Raw genomic sequence first — 19,953 nt, forward strand, 5'->3', positions numbered from 1 at the left:
ACATCTGAGAGCAGATACAACACAAGCAAGGATCTAGTCAGGAGAAAACAATCTAGATAAATGCCACAGAACACTAAACACGACAGGCATTATAAAGCATTAAACGTTTATTCACTCCTTCATCATTCATTGTCAAATAGCTATTTTACTGGAGCAAAGAAAACCTTCCCTAATTTAGAGTGACTCGGGTGGACAGTATACTACAGTATCAGTCTACAGATATAGTTTGCACATCGAGGCGGTACGTCGTAGGTTTGTTTTTGTCACATTTCCCTGTTTCAGTCGAGGTGGTTGTGGCGCACATGGGAACAAAGTTAAGTTTTTCAATGGCAACTTCTGATTAAAAAAATAAAAAATAAAAAATAGAATCAACACACGAGAGCACACTGCAGTAACAACTATTTATCACAAAAATGCTAAAATATCTTCGCACTGTCTCAAAAAAACAAGACATGTGAATAGAGGGTGTGCACTGCATATTCAGAGCTGTTTGTAATGCAGCAGACAAATGCTTAACATTCCAAAATTTCCACTGACTGAGCTGATGCAATTCATTTTTATAAATTTCAATATCAAAATGCATTAAATTCAAAGCCTACACTGTTGGCTCCGAGCCATCTCAGTATGAGCTGAGAACCTGTTCTTGGTGAAAAACAAGCCCAGAGTGACTCACACTCTTGTCCTACACTCAGCTGTTGGCTCTAACAGTGGCACCAACAACGCAGCACAACGCTTCCCCCAAAGCCATCAAAAGACATTAGCTCACCCCAGATCAGGGATGGGGCCATACTGTACACATGTCCCTTCTGGGCCACCATCTAACAGCCTGTGCTCCAATGAAATGAGCCTGAACAACAGCGAAAAGCACTATGTGGTAAAAATAGACCGCTGATACAGTATATTCACGCCTGCCTGCCTTTTGAGGATTTGTGTTTGTTCCCAAATAGCTCGTTGACTCAGTTGTGTAACTGTATGTGTGTCTGTGCAGGCGCACCGCAGCACAGCGATGTACATTTGCAGCCTTTATACTGGCTGGCACCTGTGTTTTAGCGCCGTCTGAGAGAGAAGGAATAGTTTTTGGTGGTGGAGGAGATCAGGTGTTGTTGTGATGTGGCCTGAATGCTCCTCCTGGTTATTTTGGCCCCGTTTCTACTTTTTTATTTGAACTAGTGAGTTTAGAAGTGACAGGAAAAATGTGTAGCAAGAGAATGTGAAACAGTGAGAGTGAGGCTGAAGGTGAAAAAGAAACTTAAATCTATTTTATGTGATTTCAGCCAATATACACACTACAGCAGCAACTCCCAACCAGTGGCTCGAGGTCCAAAATTGGGCCACAGGTTCATTCTGACTGGGTCTAACCTAAAATCTTAAAAATGATAAAACATACTTAATTTTTTGCACAATTGTTTTTGAGTCTTGTTGCTATAAAGCTTCACTGTTTTTCTTTGATTAGTGCAGAAATCGTTCCATGTGTTTACCTGTAAAATTGGTTTAACTATTCTAAATAAGTCTGAAAGTATTGGTAGTTATTGCAACGCTATGATGTTTTGTTTTTTTAAAGTTCTTTTATGGCCTGGTTGCAGTCTCTTGTATCAGTGCTTCTAATTTCCTCGGACTTTAAGCCTCAGTTGTACTTTTGTTTTATTTATTAGGGTAAAGGTTAGGCTGGGTTTAGTTTTCAAAATAAGACCTGCCTTAAATTACAGTCTTATGTTCTGTTTTAGACAATGGCTAAATGAATCCAATGCATGCTGCCGCCTCTACTCTTTTCTGCCTGGCTGTATTCAAAACTGTGAGCAGTATGTATTGTGATTTAAGATGTCAAGGGACTATTTTCTATATAAAATATAACATTTTGAGAGTTAAAAAAAAAAAAAGCTAGCACAGTGGATAGCAAAGAAAGAAATAGAGTGAAATGATGTAAGTTTATGTATGGACCGGGCTGTGCATGTGTGGGTAGATATGTAGACAGATGTCTTGTGCAGTCACAAGGATACAGTTTGTACTCTGGGTTGACTATTAATAGTTTAGCAGGTAGGTAATGAGGTAGACTGAAAACCAGGCGCAGAAATCCACTGTGAAGCTGCATCAGTCCATACTGGTTTGATATGAATATATCTTTATCTGACTCCAAAAATAAACAGTGAATGAACCCTTCAAGTAAGAGCTTTCTGGGCCCTTCTATTCTCTGTGGGAATAACAGGGAATAACAACCACACTGTGGGTTCTCTGGTATATATAGGTTCACACAAGGTTTACATCTCAATCGAGACTAGTCCCCCTTGTTCTTATTCCTCTGTTTTTCATCACAAGAAAGTTTATAAACTGTCCTCATCCATTCAGCATTCTCTTCATCCCTGCATATTCCTTCATCAGTCCCACAAGTCTTAATACAGCAGCCCCCGTCTCTCCCTTTATTCTTTGCCTCTCATTCCTCTGGTATAGAATAACATTCTTGTACATCCCTCTGTTTCCCTTTTGAAACCCTTTTTTTTTCCTGACTCCATGCACTGTACTCCCCATCTGTAACCCTCTGAAGTCTTTCTTCTTGTTCTTTATTGTGCTCTACATGTCTTCTTATTTTTTCTACAATGCTTAAATACTACTCTTGGTGACAAGGACCCACCCTGGATACTGACAAAAGGTCTCATTACACAGAGAGAAGACAGAGCCAGCTGCACTCCACTCTGTCTTGCACTTTTACTATCCCGTATACACACACATATATTGTATGCACCAATACATGAGCCGTATGTACACTTCATAGGAATCAAATCTGATTCAGGACAACAACAACAACAACTGACAGAGACGTCTATATGTGAACACACATATCAATACAACAAATGTCCACATTCACACACAGCTATTTGGTAAATGGAAAAACAAACAAACTCATGAACATCAATCACACAGATCTGCCATTCACAAAGCTGCCTTACATTTTTATCTATGTGACTTGGAAGTGGCAAAAATAGTCATGCAAGCCCCTCTGTTCTTGAGGAAGGATGTGGGGGGCTGTACATTGATCAAAGCTGCTTAATAGGCAGGTTCAACACTGTGCTGTTCCCGTGGCGAGCTGAAGGCTGGATCGCTCCTCATTACAGCCTCCGATGGGAGGCAGGAAGTGTTGAAACGAAGGACGAGGAAATGAATCCTCTGGAACTCTGCATCGCCACAAATCACAGCAGCACACAAAAAAACACTTCAATTCCTCTTGCGAGGGACAAACCTACACATGCAGTCATGCAGACACACAAGGAGCTTGCGTGGGCACATCCGCAATGCCAAAATGCTCTTAGATATACACTGAAATGGCCACATCATCTATCAGGATAACCTCACAGATAGACGTGACGTTCTATTCACACATACAAAAGCACCAGCTTCAACTAGTTATATTTTTAATTTCCCATCTCTGTCTGCTGTAAACATTCTTATTCCCCAGTCTGTTGAACACTCTTCCCCTGTTAAAGTTGCACTACTTCAAATCCCTTTAACACTTAAACAAGAGCATGACAGATCAGCACCGCCCATTCTGGCTACCGGTTCAGTCTTATAACTCGTGATTTAAAGTTAACAAAGACAAGTCAGACTGTTGTACTTACAACATAAGCATCACTATTCCCTAATCTGATCAAACTTGTTCTTAATGAGTCACTCTTACACAAATCTATTCTTTTTTTTTTTTCTAAAAATGACAGAAAGCTGACAGCTTAACCGTACCAATCCACTATTCCATTCGTGTTCTTCCAAGATGTGGCTGCAAGGTAGTGAAGCAAGGTAGAAAAGGCACTCCTCTGCCCAGTGAGTCTTACAGCTCCTCCTGGGGGATCCCAAGCCTTTACCAGTCCAGATGGGACATATAGTCCCTCCAGCATGTTCTAAGCTTACCTATGGGCGTCCTTTAAATGGTCTAGCCATAAAAAAACATCTAGGAAGCCTCCTCATCATATGTTCAAACCACCGCACCTTACTCCTTTTTGGTGCAAATCTACCCTAAATATTATGTGGATGTTTGAACTTCTAATCTTGTCTTTAGACCTGAGGTCAGCACTCTACTTTTGGCCAGTGGCATCTGCAACCTCATCTTTTAGTCACTATCTAAAGCCTATGACCATATTAAAAAGTTGGAAACACAAGTATCACTCCAGACGGGGAGTAAGCTGCTCCTGTGCACATTGCAGGTCATGGCCTGATGAAGCCAAGAAGACATGGTCTGCAAACAGTAGAGGTGTCCACTGAATTCCACCAAAAAGACAGTCTTTGGACATCCTAACCATAGAAACCAATTCATGGGAGAAGTAACACAGAGCATGCCACTCAGAAAAAAAAGACTTAACGTGATGCCGAGAATGAGAAGACAGCCTTTGCTTTGAGTGCATAGACTGTAGGAAAACCTTGTCTGTTCTAAGCAACGGCTGCCTTGTTGATGAATCTTGCACACAAGAAACAACTGTCTGCTTGTGTGTCCATCATTCTCTAACCACCTCAGTAACAAGCTGCAGCAAGGATTCAAGAAAAAAAAAACAAAAAAACATCACAGCCAAAAGAGGAATTAAAATAGGACTCACCTATGATGGAAAAGCAGCAGAGGAAGCAATCATCATGGAACATGGAAAGTAAAATCAACAAAAATAGAAATTACAATTTGACATTTTCTAAAAGGAGACACACCAAGACGTGAAATGTTGGTGTGTAACAACATTGGTGAATCACACGTGGCTACAGTAGTGAGGAAAACAGAGTTAACAGGAGAGAGAAGACAGAGTGACACTGCACCTCTGGATGCAAAGGAAAGGGATCATGATTATAGTGTTAATACACCTGGACAGAAGAGAAAACGAGAGAGTTGGTTTGGATTTGGTGAAGATGCCTACTTGTGTCATTAAAGAGAAAGTCTTTGGGTTAGTTAGTAGCAGTTCACCCGTCAACAGCAACACTGTGAATTATGAGAACACTCCAGCAGTGAACATTGAGAATTAAGATACTCACAGATTAAAGTCAAGCCAATCCACAGCCCCAGTTGGTCAATACTTAAGTCCATGCGTTAGTCACTCACAAACAGTCCACATTGGACAAGCCAATAAGCACCAGCCAAGATTTAGACAAATGTGTCCATGCAAGGAACAGTACAAATGGGTCGAATTATTAATCTAAAAAACACACAAGCAATCAATCCTGCCCAAAAAAGCAAATTTGAAACAAGTTTGAAATACTGGAACTAACCAAGCTGGATGGAATCATCATGCATGGCAAACATTCGTCCTTTTATTGTAGCTACTCTATGTACTTCTACTTTGTCCATGGCTGACTACAACCAACCTTCGATGACGGGGACAACTTGAGGGACCACAGTTGGTTCTTCTGTTGGTTCTTCAGCAAAGCTGGGAAAGAAGGGCTTAGCTGCAGGGTTAAGACCCGATCCTGGAACTCCCAGAGGGTTGACTGATGGAGGGGAAGAAGGGGTGGTGACAGGGGATGCCTGTGGAGAGAACTTCTTAGCTTCTGGGGAGGTGGGACTTTTAACAGATGATGAGGAAGATGACGAACGGGACTTCTTGGACTGTTTCTGTGTCGATTTGGCCTCTTTGTGCTCTTTGGGCTGGAAATCTTGAGCTGTAGTTTTCGGGGAGCGGAGAGGCGCTGGACTTGGGGTGTCGAAAGACAGGCCTAAAGGTAAAGGCTGGCCTGAAGTGCTGATGTCACTGAAGTCAAAAAGGTCGCTGTTGCTGCTCATATGGGAGTCGTTCAGAAGCCATGACGCATCAGAAGGTGACAGAGGCGGGGCTGAGGCTAACACCTCACCTTTCGGGGAAACGCCCGGACTTGCATGGGAGGGAGGGCTGAATGCTGAGGTGTCTCCCTCTGGCATGCCTTGGATGCAAGATTCTTGAAGGGAACTAGTGTTGTCAAACATCCCGCTGTCGACCATATCACCATCACCTGCTGCTTCATTCTCTGGAGAGAAATGTGGAGAGAAGGACTGGTTGCTCTGGCCCAAGCTGGCATTTTCACTTTCCATCAACAGATCAAATTGATCACCAGAGGGAGACGCCACAGGGAAAGAACCAAGTGTTGTGTTGTTGGTGGTGGAGGGCATTGTGAATGGAGCTGCTGTGGCCTTCAGCTCACTGTTCAGGACCAGTGGGCTAATAGTGGCAGCTGCTGGGGAGAACAGATCCTCGGACAGTGGGGCAGGGACCAGGCCTTCATCTGAGTAGACCTCTTTTTTCCAGGGGCTGGTGTCCATGTCTGCTAAGGAGGCATCCAGGTTTGCCTGAGCTGCACTCCCGAGATCCATCAGCGCCTCCTCTGTAATTTGAGAGGTTGCTGCAGATGAAGGAACAAACGGTTCCGCCATCACTCCCCACTCCTCTGGAAGCTTCTTCCTGTTCTTACCCCTTTTCCCCCGGCCTCCACTCTTCCCAAGCTGCTCCTCCCAGCCACCCTCTCCTCTATCCCTCCTTGGGCCGATCCTATGATAGAATTCCTCTGCTGGGGGAGTGTTTTCTCCCAGTGCTTGCATTTCACCGTGGCCCCTACTCTCAAGGTGTTCGAAAGATCCCTCATCTTTCTGTCGTCTTTTCTTCTTCTTCTTCTGTTTTCGGTCTGATCCTTCTCCATCCCTTTCATCGCCTCCAGCATAGGCGGCGCTCTCACGGCCAGGCCAACTGTCAGGTGCTTCGTCAGGGCTGGCTGCAAGATTGCTGGCATGTCGACTGATCACCGTGGAGACACTGGGAGTGAAAGGGAGGTCTGTTGATAGGCAGCCAGCCTGGTCTGGCCAGCAGTCGCCTAAGGCACCTTGTTGTGGATGAAGAGGGCAAAGTTTAAAGTTGGGGGAGATGGGTATGTGCACATGAACTGGTTTTCTTAGTCTAACTCAAACAGAAAATAACAGAGAAACTTCAGAACATATCACTAATGCAAAAACAACAGCAAAGACGACTGTAATACCGAAAGTACACAAATATTTGCTGCAAAACATTTTTAGGGAATTGTAAATTACTGTAGCTATCATAGCTATTTTTTTTTCAGTGAGATGGGGGGGGGGGGGCTTGAAGAGATGACAGAATGGATCAGACACAGCAGAGAAGCATCTGGATGGATTCAGTCCAAGACCAGAAGGGGTGCATGTTGTTCCAAAAAGCTATGCCTTTATCAGCACACCCTGAAGGTTCTTGTCCTGTTACCCTTTAGTCAAACAAGCAAAAGTGTGTATGTGTGTTTTTAATCATCTTTAAATAGAAACAAATAAAAAACCCTTTGGAAAATCCATATTATGCTGTGATAGTATTAAAACTCCTTATGTGCCAGTGCTGACTGTGTGAACAAATACTCTGAATTAAACACAAACAAGCACTCTTGTGCTGGTGAGCAGCAACCTAATTGATGTAGAGAACAGGGTACTTTAAGGCAGCTGACTCACAGAAACCTCAGGCTGTAGTACAGAGTGCACACTCACTCAACAGAAAACAAACGTAAGGTGTGTGTAGATGCCAATAGAGGTTTGTAGCACTCACAGTGTGTCCAACCTGTCTGACGACACACAAAAAAACACCAAGAGTGCTTAATCGTCCGACAGAAAGTTCAATTATGAGTAATGTTGCTGTAACTAAAACTGCCTCTATCAATTTTTGGAAAATGTATAATAACGTTTAGGTCTGAAGCGAAATTATGATGGATGGCAGCAGTCAGCCTGATTTCTATAAGGCCGAAGGTACAGAAGGGAGGAGAGATGAAAGTTAGAAGGCAAAGAGCGATAACAGGAGCACAGGGGAAAATATCCGCTGAGGCAGGGTTGGTGTTCTACTTTGGCCCAGTTTGTTTCTAGATTTCTGTAACATACATACACACGCACATAAATATAGAAGAACAGCTAAAGTGGAGCAGCTGTCAGGGCCCATACAGTACAGTGGTTCTCTGGAGGGTCGTATTTCATATTAACTAACTCACGACAGAACTCTGCTCTCCACAGTGCAATGTACAGTAATTGGGAGAGGCAGAAAATCACGTCAGCCGAATGGATCAGAATGACTTAAATGTTGCGTCGCACAACCTCATTACACTGGCAGAGCAGTGCAGAACAGCAATCTCACTGTATGTGCATTTACTGTAGTTAATGTGTAGCTCTAAGTCGAACAGTTAAACAACACAAAATAGCAGCAATGTATGTCTCTTCTCTTTGTGGTGCCTTGATTGAACAGTATTGCACATTGTATTAAAGGTACGTATTGTGGTGGTGAATAGTTAGAAGGATTTTATTTGCAATCCACAATTGAATAATCTGAATAAAGAAATTTGAATATTAGTTTCCTTTTAACTGAGGCAACAGCTGTACACATATAAATGCATCTATCCAGCAGTTCAAAGACTAACGTTTAAATCAAAGTTCTGCTTGCGAGAAAAACTTAATTATGCACCATGCAACAGGCATACTGCATATTATAGGGTTGTTGCTGGGCAACTTTGTAGGATCAGAATGGTCCCTTGACCTGCAGCAGCAACATAAGACGAACTAAAGCAGATAGCTGATATATTCAAGGATGCTCAAGGATCCACACTGTCATTCCTCCAGGCAACTGTCAAGCTACTGTTCTGCTTGATCTGAACCCACAGACTCCCCTTACAGCAACGGTGTCATGGCGGGCTGCAGAACCATCTCCTCACTATGCTACAGTAACCTATTCTGCCTTTTCCCCACTATGTAATCAGGAGTACAGTATTTGTTCAACAGAAAAAAGTTAATGATTTGAGTTCTCCCTTGTTTTTTCTCCCTTTTCTTCAGCCTATCGTCTAACATGGTAACCGTAGAGTCAGATGTATATTTTAGAAGTATTTAACAGTTATAGATGTGTTTGTTTCAGCATCCTGACCGACCTCAGCATTTTATATTTTCATATGATGATTCAGGACATCTCTGAAATCTGTGCTTTTGTTTGGCTGAAATGCTGCTTAGATGACACTTCTGTTGTAGCTATTCTCAGTTCTGTTATTGGAATTCAACTCTGCTCTGCACTGTCACTCAGACTCGTGAGGTTTCAAGAATCTGCACTGTGCATCTTGTAACAGGGATAGGGAGCTGGTGGCTGCCGCATTGTTGAGTCACCATGTGTTACCTAGTACTTCCACACACAGACACACTGGCAGAGGTTTTGCACACACACACACACACGGTCTTACTATCAATTTCAGTGTGGCAGCAAGAGGTTAACAAGCAACAGTGGTCTCCATCGTCTGTGCCTTCACTGTCTGTTACGAATTGATTAAAAAGTTTGAATGAATGAATCATCTCTGAATACTGCAGAGTGAGTCAAGCTCTGCTAGTCAGCTGTAATGATCCAAAATCATTTCTGCAGCTGAGGGAAACAGTGCAACAAATTCTCTAATAGCGACTGGGACTTGTTTTTTGTTTTTTTTACTTTAATGGCGGGCTTGTATCTGATATATATTAAGTGTTCATTCAAATGACAATGTCAAGTTACTGTACATGAACATTCCTGTGGACATGGTTTACAATAAAAGTAGTAATTCCCTGGTTCGCTATGTCAGATCAGTACTGAAGGCATCAGGCACTTGCCATGAAGTAACTGATCCACATAGATAGATAGATAGATAGATAGATAGATACTTTATTCATCTCCAAGAGAAATTTACAACATGACCAATACTCTCGATGTCAGTGCACAGACTGTATATAAAATGGACATAACCTCTGGCTCTGCAAAGTGAGATCAACAACAAAGTGCTTTAAACCTGCATTCATTCTAACAGCCAGCGAAGGGCGACTTCTTCTGGTTGCAAAAGAAGTCAGATTTGATAGATGAGAAAATAATCCGATGTCTCCATCAGTAAACATTTTTGTAATAAGTTTGCTGCCAAATTTAAGGTTTCAAAACAGTCGTCCATAAAACAACTGACATCATCATGTATAGTCTGTGTCAGCGTTATATGAGTGAGTTACATACGGTGAGCTACACAGATTTTAATTATTTTGGAAGAAGAGAGCCCTAGTTTCAAGATGGTAATTAGTATCAGGAGATACCTCTAGATGAGGTATCAGAATCAGTATCTGAAGAACATAGGTGCAGCCCTAAAACTCCTGCTTGTACTTTCAGGGACAGGACAGGATTTAATTTGAAAAACCTGCAAGAAGCAGCTTTGAGTTTCACTGACACAAGCTAAACAACAACTGAACTAATCTGCATCATGTTTGTGTTCCTTACAGCGAGCATCTCCTGAGAGCCGCTGCAGTTGAGGGACGACAGACTTTATCTGTCCATCCAGCCACTTTCATTTTAAACCTGGTGATTATTTTGTCTCTATGTGAACGACTATGATACATTTACTGCATGGATATCATTTTGAGAAGACATGAAGAAAATAGTGGAAAAGTCTCAGTCTAGGTGGCTACGATCAGCCCTTGTTTATTTATTTATTTACAATTTATTTTAATATATAATTTATAATGAGCTTTTTCTGGCTATTTGGTGATAACATTCACCACCTACAAGTTGAAGTAGTGAGATGAGGAGCCCGCCTTCTACTTTAAAACATCTCTGTGCAGTTCCCAGTTATTTGGTACCAGTCTAACTCTAATGCCATGTGTTCACCAAATACAGAGGCAGCCACTCGGATCTTTGTAGCAGGGAGGCCACCTGCTGTGCAGCAGTCCAGCACAGAGGCTCAGCTGCTGTGATGTTTTGTGTGTCGGCTAGGCTTTGCTAGGTGACACCAGTCACAGCATGGTGACAGCGACAACTCTATGCTCTCTAGGACTAGATGTACATTGAACTGGAAAGCCCTGTGGTGTGGGGATGAGGGTGGGGGCTGATGAAGAGCGAAAGGACAGTGAGAGACACAGACGGCTTCTTTCTCTGGGACAAATCCACACATACACACACAAACACATCAACATACAGCCAGAACATACATGCAGTACATGACTAGAAGCCAGGACATGATGGTATACCCTATAGATGTCAGCATCAGATGTGCACTGACCTTGAGCTGCATGACTAAATCACATCGGAGTTAGATTGTGTTTGAGTGTGTGTGTGTGTGTGTGTGTGTGTGTGTGTGTGTGTGAGGAACTATAGGGAAGCAAAGACGGACAGCTGACCTGTACGCTGCACCCCTCTGTGGAACAAATCAGGCAATGCAGCACAGACATGTACAGACTGTATATGATGCATAGAGTAAACAGTGTTGACTTATTACTGGTGTGAGAGTGCAGGGGGTGAAGAAAACCTTTCACAATATCAGGACTATACGGTTGTAAGAAGCACCACTGGAGACGCTGTGACAAAATCGGGCCATTAAAAATCTAATGGCTTTAAGCAGCATGTGTCAATAATTAAAAGTGGTCACAAATATACCGTAGCAATGTTCAGACATCGTTGCTTCATCAGTCTGTGGCGAAATTCTGCCATTCAGACAAATGTCACTTTGACTTTAATGTTCCTCACGGCTTCTTTCAGACACTCCCTCACAGTGATGGACAGAGCCATGGTACACATGCAATATCTGTCATAGCTGTAAGATTGGACAGTACATCGCATGGCATAATACGGTACTAGTAAACAGAGAAGTAAATCTAATTAATAGCAGCTTATCAAACTGACCAAATAGCTAACAGCCTAGTTAGAAAATGATTTATTAATTTGTAAGTAAAGCTGCAGATATTAAAGAAACTCAGAGGAAAAACTTCTACAAACAGTCGAAGCAAGAAACAAAATTTTAGCTCCTGTTGCAAACTCTGTCTTAATTGCAGTAAATCTTTACTTTTGGGGACATTTCCATTTGGGAAAGTTGTGAAATTGTAGCACAAAGTAAATTACAAAAAGGATTTTGTGATTTTGGAAGCACACTTTGTGTTTTGTGCGCTATGATAATTTTTTAAAACAAAAATGGGGCCAAAAAGGAAAAAAAAAGACTTTGGTAAAGCAATTCACACAACTGGACGTATGATTCTTTTCGTTGGTAACATGATGGTGCAGTTCAGACTTGTGCCGTGTTGAAAGTCATACAGAACTGTCACTAGGAGTGCACATCTGAAAGGGGCTTTGGATCATTTGTAGTCCAAAAACCCCCTCAACTAAAACAGTTTCTCAAAGGTAAAAAGCAGAAAGGGGTCAGAAAAAGAAAGACGTTTTTCTTTTTTAATTTGTCAAAGGATAAATTGTTGTGACCAGGCCTCATTAGACTGAACAACTTTCTGTTCTGTTCATTTTTTGCTGATTTTACATGTAAAGCACTTCTTCCTGTCCTGTGTGTGCTTTACAATTAATGCATTTAATCAAAGTGTAGCTGTTAAGAATGCCACTAAAGGCTGGTTTTTATAGCAAAACTGTTTAACCTTTAAAAGAGTATTTAACACAATTTTTTTTTCAAACTACCAGTTTAATTCATTTGAAATACCGTGTTACAGCCACAATGTTGGAGGTGGTCAGAAACACTGTATGGTTTAAATAAGGCATAACGACAAATACCACGTCTTGTAGACATGTTAAAAGGATATCGGCGTATGAATTACTTCACTTAAAGTTAAAAATTAAGAGTAGCTTCTAGCTGGTTTCAATCTGTTCACAAGGAGAGTTGTACAGTTTTTGAATGAAGAGAAAACAAGAGCACTGGTCGTCTGATAGGACTCTGGATCTGTCAGCACATATTCTGGGGATTGGAAACATTTTAATCTAAGTTTTATGTTTTATGGCTTCCTGCTTCATTTGTGTGCTTTCTACTTTTATCAATTATTCTGTGTGCTTATTGTGTTTTATTTTTTAATTTATTTGCATTGGAAAGCACTTTGTAACCTTTGTTTTGAAGAGTGCCCCATAAATAAAGCTGATTATTATTACTTTATATTATTATCAGGGCAGAAAAATGTAAATCTGGGGACCTCCAAAAAATCTTCTTCAAAACTGCGGAGAAGCTTAGTTTGTGTGGTTGTCGCACTGTGCATGCATCTATCCAAATGTAGAGATACCATTGTGTTTTTCAGTTGGATTGACCACATGGGAACAAATGCAACTTGCACCGGGCTGCTTCCAGGTGTAAACATGTAACCAGCACCAGAGTAAAAAACACAAAAAAAAGCACTGTTGAAGAGAAGCAGTGTGGTCTGTGAGTTCATGTGTCTTACCTCCTGACAGATCCAGAGGGCTGCGAGGAACCTGGGGTTCAGGAAGCATGGGGCTGTGCTCCTTAGGGGCATCCGACCCTGCTGCGGGTATGGGATGTTGGGGCTCCGCTATACTTGGAGGCCTGTCTGCTTGGAGGGGTGCAGCTCCCACCTCCACAGTCACCCCTCTCCCTCCAGGCTGGGAGAAACCTGAGAAACAGAGGCACACAAAGGAGAATACACAGTAAATACCGAGGATTCTCTCTGTTACTACTCTAATTTCTAATGGAGGGTAGTCTTCTCATTTAATATCTGGTATGCCAATGTCCCCCGGCCTGTTGGGGAACCATCTTGTATCCTTGGGGATAAAACAAGTGGAAGGAAGACGGCAATGGGTGCATCTCTTTTGGCTCATCTGTCGCAACATGCACAAGTCAGCATGCTGCACTGTATATTGACAAAATAAAGATAGAATAAGAGAAAGAGGGGAGCAAAGCAAAAAGGGATAAAGGAGCAGAAGATAAAATATCACACATAAGTCGTCATCCATCACAGGACACCATCTGAGTGTCTATATAGGTCTGAATAAGAACAGTAGGGATGAGATAAACTAGTAGAACCTGCCTGAGATTACAAAGCTCTGCATGTCTATAATACTGTTCATGTGAATTGTGTAAATACACATCAATTAATGAGATTGTTTCAAATTTCGTGCCCGCATTAGTTCTCGTGTGTGTTCTGGATTGGTGGATACAGGACTAGAGAGTCATTTTGTGGGCATTCATGGATGCAAGTGTCAGCTGTGTGTGTATTTCTAAGGGAATGTGTTTGTGAGAAAGAGCGTGTGTGCGTGTCGGAGCCTGAAGCAGTGATTCGGTGGCCCAGAGACGACAGGTCTCATTAAGGCAACAGGGAGAGCTGGGTCTGCAGAGGTTGGCATGGTGAAAGGCATAACTCAGCCTCATAGCTCACACTGGGGGTGTGTGTGTGTGTGTGTGTGTGTCGCTCTGTAGAGCACCAGCAGACACACAGCCAGCTACAGCTACAGCTCTGCATGCAACTAACAAGCGCTGCCTCACCACAAGCCATTCATCAGGGTGGATTTTACAACCGCAGATTCAAAGCAAATTGTTGGACCGAAGTGATATTTTTAACGAGGTGGGAAGTCTAATGAGCAAAGAGATTTGGATAGCGAAATATCATTTACAGTTGCTGTTATGAGTCACAGTGATTGAGGGTTAATGTTCGTTTGCAGGACTGCGTTTTTGAAATGTCAGTCTCTTATCATATCATTTTCAAATCTAGAACAAAAACAAGACTGGAAAATTGACCTATAAGAACTGCATAGACGATGTAAACTAAACTTATAGCACTGCACGATATTTCTACGACAACTAATTTGGATTTGGGAAAAACTGCTTTCACCTAATATGCTCCTGATAAGTGGAAGAGGCGTCTTTCTTTGGTTCGACTAATTAATAAACGTGCAACAGTTGAAGCTTCTGCTGAGTGATGCTTTAGTGTGTACTGCTCCTGTTTTTCTTAATGTGTCTGCTTTGTGTTTGTACATGCTGAATATGAATCCATATCTTTCATGTGTGTGTAAATATCTCAAGATCCTGTCATGTAACGGGCAGTTTTCCTTCACAATGATAAAAGAATGAGATTCTAACCCTAACCCAAAATATGTCCTCTTCAGACATTTCTCAAGCAATGCAATAGAGCTGCAGCTTTATGTAGCATCATCTTACAGTTCAGATAAACTATCTGTGGTGGTGCCCACAGCTTTTCTGAACAGCAGTTTCAAAGCTGGTGTGGTGGTTCCAGCTTTTGCCATCCTGACACGACCCGACTCCTTCCAACTTCTGACTAATTCAAAAATGATCAAAGAGCGCAAGTGTAGCTGAGGTGGGCCACGGACTCTCCTATGAATCCATCCACCTGTCACTCCAAGTGCCACACTCTTAATTAAGCACAACTTATATTAATAACCATAATACAATTTAAACAGTTGAGTTATAGAAAAATTGAGGCTTAAGTCGTGATAGCTCAAAATGTGAGCTGCATGCTGCCGATTATGCTAATAGCTACTGTCATTACTGCTCAGTCTGTCAGAATATGATGGTGTGTGTGTGTGTGTGTGTGTGTTACCACTTGTGTGCAGCAACGTTTAAAAGCGTTTATGTTTAAACACATTTATTTAATTGGTTTGCTTTTTCTTTTGGTATGGAAAATAAAGATGACCAAATCTGTGGTCAGTATTTTAAAAAATACCCTAAATCGACTTGATTATGTCCTTGATTACGGCCAAATGTTATAGTATATATTCTGCAATGCTAAAAAAGACACAGTCCAACAGGTTGGTATGCAAACAATGGCAACACGTGTTCCAACAAAAGGCACCATGATTTAATTTCGCCATTACACTTGTTTAGTGATGCTTCTTACTTTTAGTACTGCTGCTGTTATTACAGTAGTTGCACATTGCTGCTGTGTGGCAGTTCAAAGAAAATACGGGAGTGTATACCTGAAAAAGCTCCCATCAGGCCAGTATCCATCATCTGGGCAGGGCTGGTCTGAGAGCCCAGAGGATCTGAATAACCTGCCATGGAGGCTGGCAGGAGGGAGCCAAAGAACCGCAGGAGAGGTAAGAGGACAAGAGGAGACGAGAGGGGAAGAGAAATGAGAAAGAGGTAAAGACAGATGAAGCAGTGAACGGAGCAGAGCAAGGAGGGGAGAAGACGGAGTAGGAGGTGTTGTTGGGCATAAGGGCATTAACAATTTAGAGTGGGTGAGGCAGAGGTAGACAACAAGGAGAGGAAACAAGAAGAGGAAAAGCATTGAAAGCAAATACTATTACTGTAGCTTACTCTGAGCATACATAGCACTGTATTGTATCTATTTCCAAAAATATTGCCTGTACAATCTAAAGGCTTCTCTCTTTATCTGGACAGTGTTTGGTGACACATACACTCCATCTGTATCTGTGCCACTGAGTCAGCTGAATACTTAGTCGACATACAGGGCTCCAGACTAACTTTTACTTTGGTTGCAATTGTGCACCTAACTTTTTTATTTAGGTGCACCTAGATGATTTTTAAATTTTTTTTTATTTATTTGCTTATTTGCTTGCTTGCTTCCTTCCTGGCTTCCTTGCTTGCTTCCTTGCTTGCTTGCTTATTTGCTTGCTTGCTTCCTTAGTTCCTTCCTTCCTTCCTTCCTTGCTTGCTTACCCACCCACCCTTCTGGTGCAAATAACACCTATACACACTTTAAAATCATGTGTAAATGATGGAAAACAGGAATAAAGGTGAATGTTCTGTTCCTTTTTTATCAGGATTGTCTGGAACTTAAAGTCGAACTTAAACCATGTTGAATTTCATTCTGATCATTGTCTCTCCACAGCTTCGCTTTGCTGTTGCTGGGTGTTGAAACACTGTGGTGACGGTGACTGTTTTCAGAACACTGATGCTCCGACAGTAAAAGTGCTGTTCCCGGTCGGGGTTTGTCTGCACTTGGCAATAAATGCGGTGCATAAAGTTGGCTATGTCATCATACATCAGTGTTTCTCACACGTTGAGAATTTACCTGCACCATGTAGTTTTCAGAGGGGAAAAGTGTAACCCATCTTGTTGAGTGAAGCTACAGTTTACACATGTCCCTTTAAGGCTCCACATGCAGCCTATTGGTGGATTCTATAGTTTACTGATGTTCCCTAAATGCCTCACTTGTATCAGCAGATATTAGCTCGCCAAATGAGCACAGAGAAGCCTTTAGTCTCCACTCAAGTTACTCCAATGCACTCAGGCAGGTGTGTGACAAAATATTAGTTTAAAAACAGTGAAATACGGCATTCTAAAGTCTGATTTTTAAAAATTATATCTGTATATACAGTCCTGCTAAATATTACCAATGAAAATGCCGGAGTTGACAGATTTTTGGTCGTACATTTAACCAAAATGCTCACACTCTGGAGCCCTACTTGGTCAATAAAGCTGATTCTGATACGATTAAAAGTATTTTTTATCTTGAGAGCCTGACGACTAAGAATGTCCCAGACATGGGACAGAGTCACTGTTTTGCAAGTCTTGGCAATGAAGTAAAAAAAAAAAAAAAAAGTCTCAGTCAAAGTACTGAGTTTGTGCTTCGATTGAAAGAACAGGTTGTTTTGATGTGTCTGCTGGTGTGCACAGCCACACACACCTTTCCCTTCAGCTCCTGTAATGTGATCAGCTGCTCTCAAGACTGTTTCATAGCTGACTGGCTACATGCTCTTTGTAAAATCACTTTTCAACCATGAGCTTGGTCAAGTCCAATTAAAAGCATGAGTCAAAGTCAAGTATAAAGTCTTTTGATTATTAATATTAATATTAATATTAATAATAATAACAATCATAATTAAAACATTTTGTTTATAGGTGCCACTCAGAAAACTCAAGGACACCTTACAAGTAGCAACAAGCAAAGTTTAAAAAATAACAATATAAAACATAAAGGGAGAAAATTAAAATTTTAAATTGATGAATGAACTCAAATCTAAAGTTTTATGATCCATGACCTCTGTTCTGACCTGAGTTCCAGCAAGTTTTGACATTCAAGTACAGGTTCATTCATAATCAGTGAAAACAGCTCTGGAAAACATGCAGCTATTTTTAAAAGACAGTATCTGACTATTAATCGGCGACTGTGTAACAGTACAAAAACATAAATAACTTTCCTATGAGACTGGTTCTAAAACGGCCTGTTACCTTAACAGTACAGAAAAATGACATCCTGGAGAAAGTACTGTGGAACTGACATGAAAGCCATACTTTTAAAATATTGTTTTATTTATTTATTTAACTGTGACTGTCACTTTGGACCAACATTCGTGACCTTGGTACCTGATAAGAGGTCTGTAGCCAAGGCCTGCTGTTGGTCGAGTGAGCGTGGCCGCACCTCTCCCTGTGGCTCTGGGCGCGATGCTGAAATCTGTCCAGCCGAGGTCAGTTTACAACCTGCAGTGGTGACAACACACATCATCGAACATTAGTTCCCCCTCCTCGCTGATGACGCGCTACTGTACAACGCTGATTTAATGACGCGAGGCTGTTAAACGCACACTCTGCTGAACACAAACACACAGATTACTCACACGTACAGCTTCACTGAAAACACCTACATTGAGAACTCTGTCACACGTAAAATACTCACATGCACCCGAACTCTCACCGGCCAGTTTTCCTCCCAAAAACAGATATCCTGGTCCCATACAACTCAACATACAGTGGTTCAGTGGTGTTTGCTATGTGCTGCTCAGTGCCTCTGTCTCTGTCTGTCTCTACTGCAGCCTCAGCTGGCTCTGAGCTACTAACACTGTGAACCCCCAGTCACACACACACACACACACACACAATCACCACACACAGACCCACACGCGCACACACAAGAATGTGATCACAGTCGGGGAGTCTGGGTTTGATGTGGTGACGTTTCACTGTCTGTCTGGTTCAGGTCCCAGGCCCCGCCAGCTAACGCCTCCCCTTGCACTCCATGACTTCCTACAGCCTACTCCCTCCCTCTCTGCTCCTGCAGTCACCCTTCAACTCTTTGCTAAGAGGTCCTGGCTGAACCAAAGAGGCCAGACCCCCTCAGCTGACTGATATTTTGTGCTTGTTTGGCTGTGAGAGGCAAAAATGGAGGGAGGAAGGTGGAATGCAGACGAGCAGGGAAAGACAAGCGAAGATGAGAGACCATGAGTTCAAGCAAAGGATGATGATGAAAAGCAGGAAAGAGGATTTACAGAGTGAGTAAGGGAAAAAGACTGGGATGCAACGAGAGTGACGAACAGAGGAAGGAAAAAACAAATTAATACGAAGGAAGTGAGGTAGAGGAGTAATAAAGGGAGGAGCAGAGGAGAGAAGGAGGGAGGCACCGATGGCAACCCTCTCCCAGCAGCGACCACAGAGGGTGACAGTGAGGCAAACAGACAGGACGCCACCCAAAGTCACAAACGCTTTCATATATCAGATGCACACAGGGGCCGCGTTGGGGTGCACATTGTCTGTCTCAACGCAGAAAACACTCCGTCGGCAGGGTCACCGATTGATTCAAAAACACTGCTGCAGCAGTCCTCGTCCTCGCAGCCTGTCTGTGCGTCTGTCTGCCTCGTAAACACAAATTTGGGGAAATAACAGGAGATGTGCAAGGTCACAGCAGACACATGGCTAAGGTGGCCAAACAATCACACCTTCATGCACTTCAGTCAGTCTCCTCCTCTTTGTTGGGTCAGTGAAGCAGAAAGGTTGCAGAAAAACAGGCGCATGTTTGTCCTGCTGAGCTGTGCTGCTGTCCAAGGTGCTGAAATCACACTGAGCAGCTTTCAGAGGGCAGTCTGGGGCACTGGTATGAAACCCTTCACTGCCTTGGAATTTGCATTTTTACTCCTTATTGAAACGTGGGTTAACTGAGACCACATCCTTATTTAAAGCTGTGGCCAGAGGCCCTGTTTTGCAATAGGGGAGGGGCGGTAACACAAATACAGAACCTCAAAGCTGGTAGCTGTCTAGTCACAATCCATCACTCGAAGAAAACATCTCTTGGGCAAAATTAACAGCCGTATTAGACGACTGAGATGAAACAACTGAGGCCTGTACTAGGAAGCAGGATCTGGAGTAAGCGAGGTAACTAGAGGTTAAACTCTGTTGTTTTAGGGCCACGGAGGTGGTTCAGTTCTTCCCACAGTGCATCACAGTGGTTAACTCCGCTGAACACCTGCTCCGGAGCAGGTTCTGTTCCAGATAACAGAACAATGCATAATAAAACATCTCCTACTGACTACAACAACT

The 19,953-nt window shown here is 42.4% G+C and overlaps 1 protein-coding gene across 1 annotated transcript in view; it reads right to left on the minus strand.

Annotated features, from left to right (window-relative positions):
• The window catches only part of LOC103370206 (microtubule-associated protein 4), a gene marked incomplete at its 3' end in the record, with an annotated part of 130,694 nt that overhangs the window by 50,219 nt on the left and 60,522 nt on the right, over positions 1 to 19,953 (minus strand). Inside the window, exons 5-8 of the mRNA XM_008299175.1 lie at positions 18,010 to 18,123; positions 15,654 to 15,740; positions 13,148 to 13,336; positions 5,326 to 6,807 (exon numbers count right to left, since the gene is read on the minus strand). Coding sequence (XP_008297397.1) covers positions 5,326 to 6,807; positions 13,148 to 13,336; positions 15,654 to 15,740; positions 18,010 to 18,123 — 1,872 coding nt within the window. The remainder of the gene's footprint in view (positions 1 to 5,325; positions 6,808 to 13,147; positions 13,337 to 15,653; positions 15,741 to 18,009; positions 18,124 to 19,953) is intronic.

Source organism: Stegastes partitus, unplaced genomic scaffold, assembly GCF_000690725.1.
Source record: "Stegastes partitus isolate 25-593 unplaced genomic scaffold, Stegastes_partitus-1.0.2 Scaffold1387, whole genome shotgun sequence".
Lineage (NCBI taxonomy): Eukaryota > Metazoa > Chordata > Actinopteri > Pomacentridae > Stegastes > Stegastes partitus.